The sequence below is a fragment of the Armigeres subalbatus genome, chromosome 1 (assembly GCF_024139115.2).
Source record: "Armigeres subalbatus isolate Guangzhou_Male chromosome 1, GZ_Asu_2, whole genome shotgun sequence".
Classification (NCBI taxonomy): Eukaryota; Metazoa; Arthropoda; class Insecta; order Diptera; family Culicidae; genus Armigeres; species Armigeres subalbatus.
Genome location: NC_085139.1, coordinates 29,498,419 through 29,512,196, shown reverse-complemented (window position 1 = coordinate 29,512,196; position 13,778 = coordinate 29,498,419). Strand labels below are relative to the sequence as shown.

The 13,778-nt window shown below is 48.4% G+C and overlaps 1 protein-coding gene across 6 annotated transcripts in view; it reads left to right on the top strand.

Annotated features, from left to right (window-relative positions):
- The window catches only part of LOC134223345 (serine-rich adhesin for platelets), a 160,597-nt gene that overhangs the window by 135,760 nt on the left and 11,059 nt on the right, over positions 1-13,778 (top strand). For 2 of the 6 annotated variants that reach the window (XR_009982544.1, XR_009982548.1), the window contains exons 4-7: positions 3,064-3,725; positions 3,938-5,983; positions 9,948-11,505; positions 11,767-12,908. Coding sequence is in view for 3 of the 6 variants with exons in the window: in XM_062702495.1 (XP_062558479.1) it covers positions 3,064-3,725; positions 3,938-5,983; positions 9,948-11,505; positions 11,767-12,824 (5,324 nt within the window). In the remaining 3 variants the exon portion in view is untranslated. Of the gene's footprint in view, positions 1-3,063; positions 3,726-3,937; positions 5,984-9,947; positions 11,506-11,766; positions 13,297-13,778 lie in introns of those variants that run through there. The other 4 variants (XM_062702495.1, XM_062702502.1, XR_009982536.1 and 1 more) reach the window with 3 other exon arrangements.

Here is a 13,778-nt window from a genome sequence, read left to right as displayed (position 1 = left end):
ATTTCCGTACACCAATTCCTTAAATTTAAGTTTAGCTCACAGGTAGATTGAGATTAGGGAAACGCCACTGTTAGAGTCACAGATCTGACGCTTTCCCCTGCTGCCATCTGTACGGGTAAAAATCCGTTCCCGGAAATGAGAAAATAATTCATGATTTCATGAATCCAACGTGTTTTCATTTTATGAAAATACACCATGAATGTAAAACATAATTTCATGATTTATTTTCGCGTAACGCTACCAATGCGTTACGATTTGGTTGTTGAGATCGAGAAATAAAAAAAAAGAGTTCAACAGGGATTTTGAACTCGAGTACACCGAGTGAGAGTCCGGCGTGCTACCTTTCAGCCGTTCTCACTTCTTGGGAAGGGAGCGTTCGAAGTATAACCGGTTCAACATTTTGTCGACTGTTGAAGATTGCGTAGTACCATGAATAATGTTCCTGAAATCATGAATTATAATCATGATTTCATGAACTGGCATGATTCATGATTTCATGATTTTTTATTCATGATTGTGGGTATGCATTTGTTTCCGTGTGATAGCCGGCGGATTTGGCCCAGTTCGCTACGCATCGCACGGCTGCTTGGAGCTTCCTACGTGTCGATTTTTGTAGCTTATCTATTGTCAACAGCAAAACGTCGTCGGCGTACGCAAGAATGTACACGCATTTGGGTAGTTCCGCAAAGACACCCTCCATTGCGATTAGGAAGAACGTGACGGCGATGATAGAGTCCCGAGGGATCCCGATTTCTACCGCTTTAGAGGTGTGGTTTACCAGCAAAATACGGAAAGAACGGTTCGTGAGGAAATTCTTTATAAAAATGAGCCAATTGCCGGATTGCTTCTGTAGGACTCCGGGTGTCCATGTGCGACTGTAGGCTTTGGATAAATCCAGGGATGCTAGCTCTACGTGGTGGTCTTTTCTCCTTGCGTCCTCCAGTATTTGACCGAGTGCTACGAAGTAGGTGCTCATTGTTCGTTTTAGTACTCACCATTGCTCGGTGGGACCTGGAACGCCGATATTATCGAAGCCGGAGTGCCATTCTTCCTCTTGAACTGGTCGGGATATTCTTCGTAGGATGATTGCGTCTTGAAGTGGTCAGCCAAGGCATCTGCGATGATGACCGGGTCGCGTAGAGTACAACCGTTGATTTTCAGGCTAATTCCTTTTGCCCGCCTTTTTACGTTGAAACAGTTTATCCTTTGCCATAGTTCGGTTATTGTTTGATCGCTGCTTAGTTCACCCAAAAAATCCGTTCAGCTTCGTTCTTTTTCCTCCCGGATTGTTTTGCCTGCAGCAGTGTTGTCCTACACTTAGTGTAAAAAAATCTGCTCTTTGATTTTACTCTATCTAAACGATTTTATAGTGTTAACTAAGTAAGTGCAACTAATAGAGGGATATTTGAATTTTTTAAATGTCATGTCAAGCTATTGAAAAAATGCACACCAGAGCTAAAGGAGCGCGCACTGAAAATACACCAGTGAAAACACTTCAGTGTATTTTCAGCGCGCGCGCTCCTGTGGCTCTGGTGTGCATTTTTTCAATAGTTTGGCATGACATTAAGAAAATTCAAATATCCCTCTATTAGTTGCACTTACTTAGTTAACACTATAAAATCGTTTAGATAGAGTAAAATCAAAGAGCAGATTTTTTTGCACTGGGTGTAGGACAACACTGGCCTGCAGTCGTTTCGGGCCGTTCAATACTCGGAGAGCAATATTTCCAGATTGCGACTGTCTGGCGGTAGTCGCATTTTTCCGTTTTCTGGTTGGAACTGGTCTTGGAGTATTGTTTGGAGATAATTCGATGATCGTTGTCGGTGGGCTAGAATCCAGTTTTCTTTCGATCAGCTGCTGGTAGCTACTCCGTCGTAGGTCTAGGTCGTAACGTCAGCGCGGTCTGTCGTTGGTTTAGGTCGGTGAACTGTCCATGCGCTACAATGATCGGTGCGTGGTCGCTACCTCTGAGGTCACGTCCGTGGACCATAGGAACCTACCTACGACCGAGTTCGAGGCAAGCGAAACATCGATGGTCGACTCCACCGACCCTCGGAAGCAGGTGGGAGTGCCATCGTTTAACACGATCAGGTCTGCATCGGTTGCCGCGTTGAAAACTGCATTACCACGGGAATTGTCGAAACGGCTACCCCAAGAGTGGTGGTAGCCATTCACGTCGCCAAGTATGACCACCGGCGATGGCAGTCCTTCGAATATACTCACCAGTTTGCCTTGCCGATACTTGAACTTTCCGCTGGGAATGTAACTGGAAACTATGGTGACCGGGAGGGGGCACTCTACTCTTACCGCAACCATCGCTTATTCGGCGTCAATGATGATTTCGGTGGCAGGGATTTCACTCACCCACAGTGGCCGATTGGTATACATTTTGGCCGATTTCCATTTATTCCGTCCACTGAGTGTCAGGTTCATGGCAGTGACACCAGCAGCTCCAAGGCGCACATGTTGTTAGAGAAACCGTTGATGCTTCACTACAGCGCCAGTGTGGTGGAACGGGTGCTGGTGCTTCGATACGAGACATTTTTGTGTACTGAGGGTCCGAAACCCACAAGCGGCAGAGATGGGGGCGGCAACGGGGTAAAAAAGGGTTTGGCGACGGAATCGACGAGGTTGTGCTCCCTCCGCAGAGCTTTTCCGGAGGCAAGTTCCTCGCCCAGAATAGTTGCTTCCAGTCCTAGTGGTGGGGAAGAGACTTGTACATAAGTTCATGATTTGAGTAACTGGTACTCTTATATAAGGCTCAGTTTGCAGATTGTTGGTAGGGTAGTGATTGAAAAGAGGTAGGTTAACAGTCGAAATCAGAAGGCGAAACTGAGCCTGTAAATCACTTACTTGGCTCTTTCGGTATCGCACCACGCTTGGGCTTTAGGTAGCCGGTCGTGAAGTCGCTGCTATACCGGCCTTATGAACGTTTTGTATATGACACATTTGGTGCGGGTGTAAATCTTTTTTGACTGCAGTTGCTTCTGTTTCTCGATAAGCAATATTGACCAAAATACCAAAAAGATTTTACCAATAATATTTTCCATTATTATCTTTCAGTGACCGTCATAAGCGTGGCAGAGCTCATCGATCTGTATAAGACTTCTTGTAGGAAGCACTACACCGAGCCGCTTCCCATAATCACGGAGCACCTCAACAAGCTCGACCTTGCGGCGAATCAGCGAGTGCCGTCTCTGTCGCTCAAAGATCAGAATCTCAGCCATGGCTCGTGCGAAGCGCTGGAGGAGATCTTCAAACGTGTTCAGTACCGCAGTATTAACCTCTCCAACGCCGGACTGGACGACACGAGTGCCAGCGTCCTGTTCGACATGATTGAATACTACGAAGCTGCCAACGAGCTGGACGTTTCCGACAATCTGGCCATGACGAACAAGAGCTGGCTCGCCGCCATCAACATGGTCAAGAAGAGCCAGGCGCTGAACGTGCTCATCGCCCGGGGCCCAGAACTGTCCGATCATCATGCAACGGATCTGGCTAAAGCCCTGAACACTTCCGCTCTCCATACGCTCAGGCTGGAACACTGTGAGCTAAGTCAGCGCCCGCTGGCATCATTGTGCAATTTGCTGAAGAGGAACACCGTACTACGGGAGCTATCGCTGGCACACAATCAGTTGACCTGTGACGATGCCAAGAATATTGCAGGGCTGCTACGGTCCAACTATTATATTCAGTTGTTGGATATATCCAATAATAAAATTGGGGTATGTGACGATCATTTCGGATTTTTGGAAATTTCTGATGAATTTTTAATTTATCGTTCCATGTTTCAACTTTTTCCATTCTTTCCCAATTATTCACTAATAATCCTTATTTGTTTGATCTAAATGTAAAAACGCATATTTGTATAAGTTCTAAAATAATAATCTTCTCTAATCTTATTCCCTTCGCCATCTTCTGTTCTTCTTTTCACCAGGATAAGGGTGTAGAGTACATTGTGAGCGCATTGATCGAGCAATCCATCTACTTCAAAACAATGCAGGAAACGAAACGGAAGAGTGAGTTCAGTTTTGCGGATCTCTCTAGCAGCCTGCAGAACATCAATTCCAACAAAAACTACTTTCCCAATCCTTACGGAAAAACATCACAACAACGGTTATGTCACAGCGTGAAGCACACCCACGCCAAGCAACAGCAAGATCAGCCTAAGTTGCCCGAAAGTTCGTTATCCGGTGCCATGTCTCCAACGCCTCTGGCAATGGTGGCGAAGGAAATTCCGAAGACACCACCGCCAACGCCGGCCTTACCCGTGCGCACACCGTCGGGAGAAGGTCTGCACATGGTGACCAGCCTGTCACCGCCGGTTGAAACCCAGGAAGAGGAACCGCCACCCAGCCCTCCGAGTGCAAAAACGGCAGTAGCCGCCACAACTGCGTTAGAAGAATCTTCAGATTTACAAGAGAAAAGTACAAATAATGATAGTGGTCTTAATAGTAGTGTTTCTAGTGAAGCCGAACAAACGAATAGCGATAGTAGCGGAAGTATTGTGGTGAGCACCGAAGTACAGAATACACAGAAGAGCAGCAGCTGCTTGGAGGAGCACTCGGTTGGGCTAGTGGGGGTAACTACAGCATTGGATGGAGTGGGGGATAGTGAAACGCCCAGTGACATTAGTGGTGATAATTTGGTTGATTCTGGTCTAGTGGTTTGTGATCAGGCGGACAACAGTAGGACTGATAGGGCTAGTGACGTCGATGGTCCAGGGGAAGGCGTAGGAGAGAAACAGACTATAGAACTATCGTTCGACCTCGGCGTTGATGAAGTGGATGTGAAAGGACCGAAGAAAGCAAGACTGGCCAAACAGGACAGTATACTAAGTGAATTTGAGTCCAGTATGCCCGAGCTTCGGCTGAAGACGGATATTCCAAAGAAAAATTCCACCGGGAATAGGACGGAAGAACCCATGGAAGAGGATACGCCGGAAATTTGTGCAGATTATGATGATTCTAATCTCAAAATAGTGGAGGAGAACCTTCTCGTAGATAGGAGTATCAATGCAACTAACAGTGAACATAAAGACACCAAAGAACCTGCAGATAAGCCGAATCTTACGGATAACGATGATAGCGCACCTGTCACGCCGTTGGCCACTCACAAAAAGGACGAACTGCAATTGTTGTTAGAAAAAGCAAAACAGCAAGAAGAACAGGAAGCCTCTTCTGAACCTCCACCACTTCTGCAGTCAACCATCCCAATCATTGAACCTATTTCCACCGGACCCAGCGTAGAGGTGACAACTTCAATAAGTGTCCCGGAAAATCTCGGTACGATTCCGCTAAAAATCGTCAAGACGGAAGTCAAAGATAAACCCCTCTCGCGATCCTTAGATAGTGCAGGGTCTGCGGATTACGACAGTCCTTTCCTGGGCGGTAACCAAGCGCCGGTCTTCCCCAACGAACGCTCGTTCAGCTCGGAAAGTCTTAACAGCGAAACATCGGTCGACTCGAATGACTCGAAAAGTAGTTTGAAAATAATTGAATCCAAGTTTGCGGCTCGCAATGGGACGCTGGAAAGGCAACAGTCGAGCGTCAACAGGGAGGTCCCACCACCGGATCAATCGGCCAATAGTCCGTGTGGGCTGCAAGTGTTGGTCCTTTGGAACAATGAGATTACCCGAAATGCAGCCCAAACGTTCTCCGATCTGATAGAGAACACCTCCACGTTGGAGATTCTGAACGTGGGCTGCAACTTGCTGTGCAATGACTTCGTTGCCAGCATCAAAAGCAGTCTCAAGTCGAACAGCAGTGTGACCAGTTTGGGGCTGCAGGGAGCGCACCTTTCGGATAACGGGGCCAAAGTGATGGGCGACGTGATCGAGTTCGGTGGCAATGCTACGCTGCAGCGAATCGATATGCGGAACAACAACATCCTGGCAGCGGGACTGGAGCACCTGAACGAGGCGATGAAGTCGAACAAGACCGTCACGCGGATCGACCTGGACGATGTACCGAGGCGAATGACGGTGAGTATTAAACTTGGGTGTACAATTCCAAAACTGCTGTAAAGCCTCCTTTTTTTGCACATGAGATATTCTTGGATCTTATTTGACATTTTAAAAATAAGATTTTTTTCAGGGAGAATTCTTGAAAATTTTGCAGAAGCCTCTACACTTTCTGCTAGAATAGAAGTCTTGCAGGCGGCTGGACGTCTTACAAACTTTTGCTGGACGCCTTTCAAGTTTTTGCCGGAAGTTGCCATGTTTCTGTGCAGCAAACCTTCCAAGCTTTTGCTGAAGGGTTCAATTTTTCTGTTGGGAGCGGTTTAAGCTTCCGCAAAAAAACATTCCAAATGTTTGCAGGAAGCCTTTCAAGCTGCTGCTGTAAGCTTTCCAAGCTTTTGCTGGAAGCCATCTAGGCTTCTGAAGGTAGCATTCCAAGCTTATGCAGGCAGCATTCCAAACTTCTGCTGGGGCCTTCTCCTTAAGGCTGGAAATTTTCCAAGCTTCTGCTTGAAGCTTTCCAAGCTTCGGCTTGAAGCTTTCCAAGCTTCGGCTGGAAGCTTTCCAAGCTTCGGCTGGAAGCTTTCCAAGCTTCGGCTGGAAGCTTTCCAAGCTTCGGCTGGAAGCTTTCCAAACTTCTGCTGGAAACTTCGGCTTCGGAAGCTTCGGCTTTCCCAGCTTCTGCTAGAAGCTTTCCCTGCTTCTACTGGAAGCTTTCCTAGCTTCTGCTGGAAGCTTTCCCAGCTTCTGCTTGAAGCTTTCCCTGCTTCTGCTGGAAGTTTTCCCAGCTTCTGCTGGAAGCTTTCCCAGCTTCTGCTGAAAGCTTTCCAAGCTTCTGCTGGAAGCTTTCCCAGCTTATGCTGGAAGCTTTTTAAGCTTTTGCTGGAAGCTTCCAAGCTTCTGCTGGAAGCTTTCCAAGCTTTTGGTGGAAGCTTTCCAAGCTTTTGGTGGAAGCTTTCCAAGCTTCTGGTGGAAGCTTTCCAAGCTTCTGGTGGAAGCTTTCCAAGCTTCTGGTGGAAGCTTTCCAAGCTTCTGGTGGAAGCTTTCCAAGCTTCTGGTGGAAGCTTTCCAAGCTTCTGGTGGAAGCTTTCCAAGCTTCTGGTGGAAGCTTTCCAAGCTTCTGGTAGAAGCCTTCTGGTGGAAACTTTCCAGCTTCTGGTAAAAGCTTTCCAGCTTCTGGTGGAAGCTTTCCAGCTTCTGGTGGAAGTTTTGCAGCTTCTGGTGGAAGCTTTCCAGCTTCTGGTGGAAGCTTTCAAGCTTCTGGTGGAAGCTTTCCAGCTTCTGTGGGAAGCTTTCAAAGCTTCAGGGGGAAGTTTTCCGAGCTTCTGGTGGAAGCTGTCCAAGCTTCTGGTGGAAGCTTTCCAAGCTTCTGGTGGAAGCTTTCCAAGCTTCTGGTGGAAGCTTTCCAAGTTTCTGGTGGAAGCTTTCCAAGCTTCTGGTGGAAGCTTTCCAAGCTTCTGCTGGAAGCTTACCAAGCTTCTGCTGGAAGCTTACCAAGCTTCTGCTGGAAGCTTTCCAAGCTTCTGCTGGAAGCTTTCCAAGCTTCTGCTGGAAGCTTTCCAAGCTTCTGCTGGAAGCTTTCCAAGCTTCTGCTGGAAGCTTTCCAAGCTTCTGCTGGAAGCTTTCCAAGCTTCTGCTGGAAGCTTTCCAAGCTTTTGCTGGAAGCTTTCCATGCTTTTGCTGGAAGCTTTCCATGTTTTTGCTGGCAGCTTTCCATGTTTTTGCTGGAAGCTTTCCAACCTTTTGCTGGAAGCTTTCCAAGCTTTTGCTGGAAGCTTTCCAAGCTGCTGCTGGAAGCTTTCCAAGCTTCTGCTGGAAGCTTTTCAAGCCTTTGCTGGAAGCTTTCCAAGCTTCGGGTGGAAGCCTTCCAAGCTTCTGGTGGAAGCCTTCCAAGCTTCTGGTGGAAGCCTTCCAAGCTTCTGGTGGAAGCCTTCCAAGCTTCTGGTGGAAGCCTTCCAAGCTTCTGGTGGAAGCCTTCCAAGCTTCTGGTGGAAGCTTTGCTTCTGGTGGGCACCAAGCTTCGGGGGTAAGCTTTCCAAGCTTCGGGTGTAAGCTTTCCAAGCTTCTGGTGGAAGTTTTCCAAGCTTCTGCTGGAAGCCTAAGGCTTCTGCTGGAAGCTTTCCAAGCTTCTGCTGGAAGCTCCAAGCTTGCTGGAAGCTTTCCAAGCTTCTGCTGGAAGCTTTCCAAGCTTCTGCTGGAAGCTTTCCAAGCTTCTGCTGGAAGCTTTCCAAGCTTCTGCTGGAAGCTTTCCAAGCTTCTGCTGGAAGCTTTGCAAGCTTCTGCTGGAAGCTTTCCAAGCTTCTGCTGGAAGCTTTCCAAGCTTCTGCTGGAAGCTCTGCTTTGGCTGGAGGCTTTCCAAGCTTCGGCTGGAAGCTTCCAAGCTTCTGCTGGAAGCTTCCAAGCTTCTGCTGGAAGTAAGCTGCTGGAAGCTTTCCAGAAGCTTCTGCTGGAAGCTTTCCAAGCTTCTGCTGGAAGCTTGAAGCTTCTGCTGGAAGCTTTCCAGCTTCTGCTGGAAGCTTTCCAAGCTTCTGCTGGAAGCTTCCAAGCTTCTGCTGGAAGCCTGCTTCTGCTGGAAGCCTAAGCTTCTGCTGGAAGCTTCCAAGCTTCTGCTGGAAGCTTCCAAGCTTCTGCTGGAAGCTTTCCAAGCTTCTGCTGGAAGCTTTCCAAGCTGCTGGAAGCAGCTTCTGCTGGAAGCCTAAGCTTCTGCTGGAAGCTTTCCAAGCTCTGCTCGAAGCTTTCCAAGCTTCTGCTGGAAGCTTTCCAAGCTTCTGCTGGAAGCTTTCCAAGCTTCTGCTGGAAGCTTTCCAAGCTCCTGCGGGCAGCTTGCCGGGCTTCTGGGGGGAGCTTGCCAAGCTCCTGGTGGAAGCTTTCCAAGCTTCTGCTGGAAGCTCTAAGCTGCTGGAAGCTTCCAAGCTTCTGCTGGAAGCTTCCAAGCTTCTGCTGGAAGCTTTCCAAGCTTCTGCTGGAAGCTTCCAAGCTTCTGCTGGAAGCTTTCCAAGCTTCTGCTGAAGCTCTGCAAGCTTCTGCTGGAAGCTTTCCAAGCTTCTGCTGGAAGCCTAAGCTTCTGCTGGAAGCTTTCCAAGCTTCTGCTGGAAGCTTTCCAAGCTTCTGCTGGAAGCTTTCCAAGCTTCTGCTGGAAGCTTTCCAAGCTTCTGCTGGAAGCTTTCCAAGCTTCTGCTGGAAACTTTCCAAGCTTCTGCTGGAAGCTTTCCTAGCTTCTGCTGGAAGCTTTCCAAGCTTCTGCTGGAAACTTTCCAAGCTTCTGCTGGAAGCTTTCCTAGCTTCTGCTGAAAGCTTCCCAAGTTTCTGCTGAAAGCTTCCCAAGTTTCTGCTGGATGCCTCCCAAGCTTCGACTGGAAGCCCCAAAGCTTCTGCTGGAAGCTTTCCAAGCTTCTGCTGGAAGCTTCCCAAGCTTCTGCTGGAAGCTTCCCAAGCTTCTGCTGGAAGCTTCCCAAGCTTGTGCTGGAAGCTTCCCAAGCTTGTGCTGGAAGCTTCCCAAGCTTCTGCTGTAAGCTTCTCAAGCTTCTGCTGGAATCCTCCAAAGTTTCTGTAAAAAACTTCCCAAGTTTCTGTTGCAAGCCTCCAAAGCTTCTGTGTGAAGCCTCCCAAGCATCTGTTGGAAGCCTCCCAAGCTTCTGCTGGAAGCCTTCCAAGTTTCTGTTGGAAGCCTTCTAAGCTTCTGAAGGAAGCCTTCTAAGCTTCTGCAGGAAGCCTTCTAAGCTTCTGCAGGAAGCCTTCTAAGCTTTTGCTGGAAGCCTTCTAAGCTTCTGCTGGAAGCCTTCCGAGCTTGTGCAGGAAGCTTTTTAAGCTTCCGTTGTTTGTAACTTACTTTCTTCAAGTTTTTTTAAATTAATTTTCTTTTGGAAGTTTTCCTGTTTGGCCTTGAGGCTGTTAAATTTTTTGCCAAGCAAACTAAGCTGCCCATAATAACGATCGAATAATGATTCCTAACTTGTCATTGATTACTTCGTGTTTTTGCTCCTTCCAGGGAAGCTCGCTCGATATTGGCCCGGAGTATACCCGCCTTCTGAATAACATTCGTGCTCAGTGTGAGCGTAATAAGAACCCGCCGGAACAATCGGAACCGATCAGCACCTCCATGAAGCGCCTACGTGCATCCCACTTCAGTTCGCGAAAAATCTCACTTACCTGTCCATCGATTCGCGCACCTCCGACCGGGACAACCGTCGGCGAGAAGCACCATCACCATCTGCTGGACCCCAACAAGAAAACCGGTGGGCGTTTACGTTCTCCATTGCCAAGTCCGATCCCATCACCCATTGCATCTCCGGTGCCGAGTCCTTCGCGGAATCGTTTCCAGGTGACACGTGTCGGCGAGTCTACCGGCAGTACCAGTAGCCTCACCAGTATCAACAACACGAGCAATACATCTACCTCACCGTCGCCCTCATCGACGGGAAGCTCGCCGACACTGTTCTTCGCGGCAAATTCGCGTTTTCGCGTTGTGACCGTAGAGGAGCCGGCATCGTCGTCGTCGTCTGTGCCTAACTACCCGCTAGGGAAACTGTCATCTTCGTCCATATCGCCATCACCGCTCGTTACCAGTGGCATCAGTCGGATGCCACCTTCCAGCAGCAGTTCAGCCCCTGCATTGTCCTCATTCGTCAGTTCACCGAAACTAACATCGTCTCCGATTCTGCAATCGGTTGCCACTAATACGCCTCTGCCACCGGTGCTCGTACAACACCAACAGCTACTGCAGCAGGCACCTCTTGTGCTGTCACAGCTACCATCACATCCCCAGCAAACACAATTCCCACCGTCCTTGCCAGCAACACCAGCTTCAGTCCCACCGACACCAAAGTCCAAACATACAAGACTACCTTCCACCAGCAGCACACTAAACGATTCGGTTATCTCGTCGACATCGATCGAAAGCCCCGATCTCGAAGTGAAACGGTTCATGAGCGGAGCCGCAGGATCCTATCCAAGCACCGGACATACTCGAACGCACTCCTCCACAATGGACGACAGTTGCTGCTCGTCTATTAGTAGCAGCATCGATTCGATCGATAACGCACATTTCCGCAATACCTCCATCAGTTCGACGGACGAAAGCTTCGATCTAATCGTTACGTCACCGTCGTCTTCGTCGATATCGATCGGATCGGTGAGCACGGCTCCGCTAGTGAAGTCCACGTCCAGTCAACAGGGAGACATAACACTTATCCCACAAAAACAACAACAACAACAACAACAACAGCAACAACACCAGCAAAAGCCACAACCACAATCGTTGATTCCAACGATCAAAGAACCGCCCAGCATATTGGTCAATGCCAATCTGTTAAAGGTGAAAAACAATAGCTTGTCTAGTCTGGAAATGAGCACTAGCTCGCAGGAATCGTTGTACGATGTGCAAGATCTGTCGTCGGTTTCGGTGTCGTCGTGTTCGGGCGGATCGTCTTCGCTGGTCGGAGGTGTCGTCGCTGCCCGTTTGACGGCACATCCGGCCAGCAGCTGTGGGAATTCCAATGAAAACACCCTGACGTCGATCCAGAGCTTGGAAAAAGACGCTAAACCAGGTAAGTAAAAGATTTGCTACAGGTTTACAAAAAAGGGAAATTTCACCGTGTGTCTTGTAAAAACTTTGAAGAGGGGCAATTAAACTACGCATTTTTGTATTCTTAAACTATTTTTTTATGTCTTTATAAGCGAGACTTTCAGCCCAAGGCTGGCTCATCTCGTCTTCTTAAGCTAGATCTAAAGTAGAAAATAAATGAACCAATAGACCACTGTGAAGCTGCCCTAAAATAAATGAATTACACTAAATGTGCCTTATCTAGCAGCAGGTGCGGGTAAATCCTCGGAGAAGCCACCCCGAGTGCGGAAAACCTCGTGGATACCATCTATCGGTAACCACCCGAAAGCGGACAGCGGTTCGACGGCTTTATCCGGTGGCAACAGTGGCTACTCGCCAGCTATCGAAAAGTTGATGTCCATATTCCATAACCCATTCTCCTCCAGCAAATCTAGTCCACCGAGTTCCGAATGTGGAACTGTAACAACCGGCGGGGGGAGCTCAACTGCTGCGAAGGAGAACACTTCCTCTTCGCAACCTCCTTCACGGAAGGAAAGCCCCATGGGAGGTTTGTTCGGGTGGGCAACCAAATCAGCAAAGGACGAGGATAAAGTTCTGAAGGTAAACGTGTCGCCGGAGAACACCATCACTCCCCAGGTGCATGCGGTTAGTCACTCTCAACAATCGCCCCAGCTACCAGCCTTCAGCGTGGACAGCATGCCTAGTCAGTTGAAGGCGGAAATCAAGGAGAACATCTCCCCTGAGAACACCATTAACAATAAGCTCTTAGTAAATCCTCCCCCATCATCGCAAGCCATAACCACTCCAGTTGGTGCGGCAGTGCCAGCCCCGATAGCGACGGCGGCTGGATCACCCCATCCGAAAGTAATATTCCACTTAGGCGGCGACTACGAAGATTCCGAGGATGACATCGACACGCTCACGAACAAATACGGCGGCGGTGGTGGCGGTAGCGTTGGCACAGGCTTGAACCCACCCTTGTCGACGTCTATCCTGGGAACGAGCGCCGGAAGCACTACCACCAACAGCAGTGGCATCAGCATCAGCAGCAACATGGCCGATGGATCACCCATTCCGCCACCCAGTGGTGGTAGCATCGGCATCCTACAAACCAGCCATCTGGGTCAGCTGGCGCGCGATTCCTTGACCACCATGTTCAAGAACTCGTCGCTCACATCCCAGGACTCGATCCGCTCGATGGATTCCTTGGCCGAGATGACCGAAACCCAGATAGCATCGCGTCCGCACCAGCACCACCAGCAGCAGCAGCCCCGACCCGATGACACGCATCAAGCTCAGTAGCGGACTTGGGTGGAACGTAAAAGTGTCGAATGGTTGATATGATTTCAGCACTGACTGATGTGTCGGTCTTCATCAAGGAGGAAGGTGATATTTTTGCGCGGTTCCTATCACCTGCATACCTATTTGCGAAACTGCTCTCGAACTGTGCTATGATTTCCCCCCGGGAAGAGTTAGGATCGTGTACGCGTCGTTGCGTTTCTGGATTGCATGATTCGAACATTCCCCACCATCAAAATCAGTATCGTAAAACGGTAATGTATCTATCCCTAGTGTGTTTTTTTTTGTCCATTTAAATTGTGAGAGGTAAGAAGTAATTAATGTGCCTTCTTTAAAAAAAAGCGAACACTGCGAGTGCTGATCCCCGGCTTGACCGGTCAAAACAAGAAGAAAGAATACGAAGCGAGACTGTACCGAGCACAGGTGAAAGGTAACGAGTTACTTAAATTATACAACTTATAATTACGCAAAACAATCAATCATATCGAAAAGGAACGGAAGAGGCTAGACAATGTTGGAATTGAAGAAATGACGCCCCGTAAAGCAGGAAGGTCTGTTTTCCGTTGTTGAGGGCGATGGGAGTATGGTTTTTGAGTGGTGATAGCTGTGACACTGTTTAGTTATGGGAAGTGGGACAGTTTGGTAATATAAAAAAAACTTCTGAAATGAGATGCTTGAGAATTACAACACCTACCACCATTTCGAGTTTCGACCATCCAGGTCTGTACTAAGATTATAGACAAACATTTAGTCATTTTTTCATTGAACTTTGCTTTATTATGCAATTATTGATCGTGTTCAAAGTCTTTTTTATGTAGATCTTTTAATTTGCATGTTGCAAACGGGCTCGGTAGTCATATGGCTACTGCTTTTGCCTCATACGCAGGAGGTCGTGGGTTCAAACCCAGGTCCGTTCCATTCTCCTACTTTGTATCTTTCTCTATATTTCTCATGTTC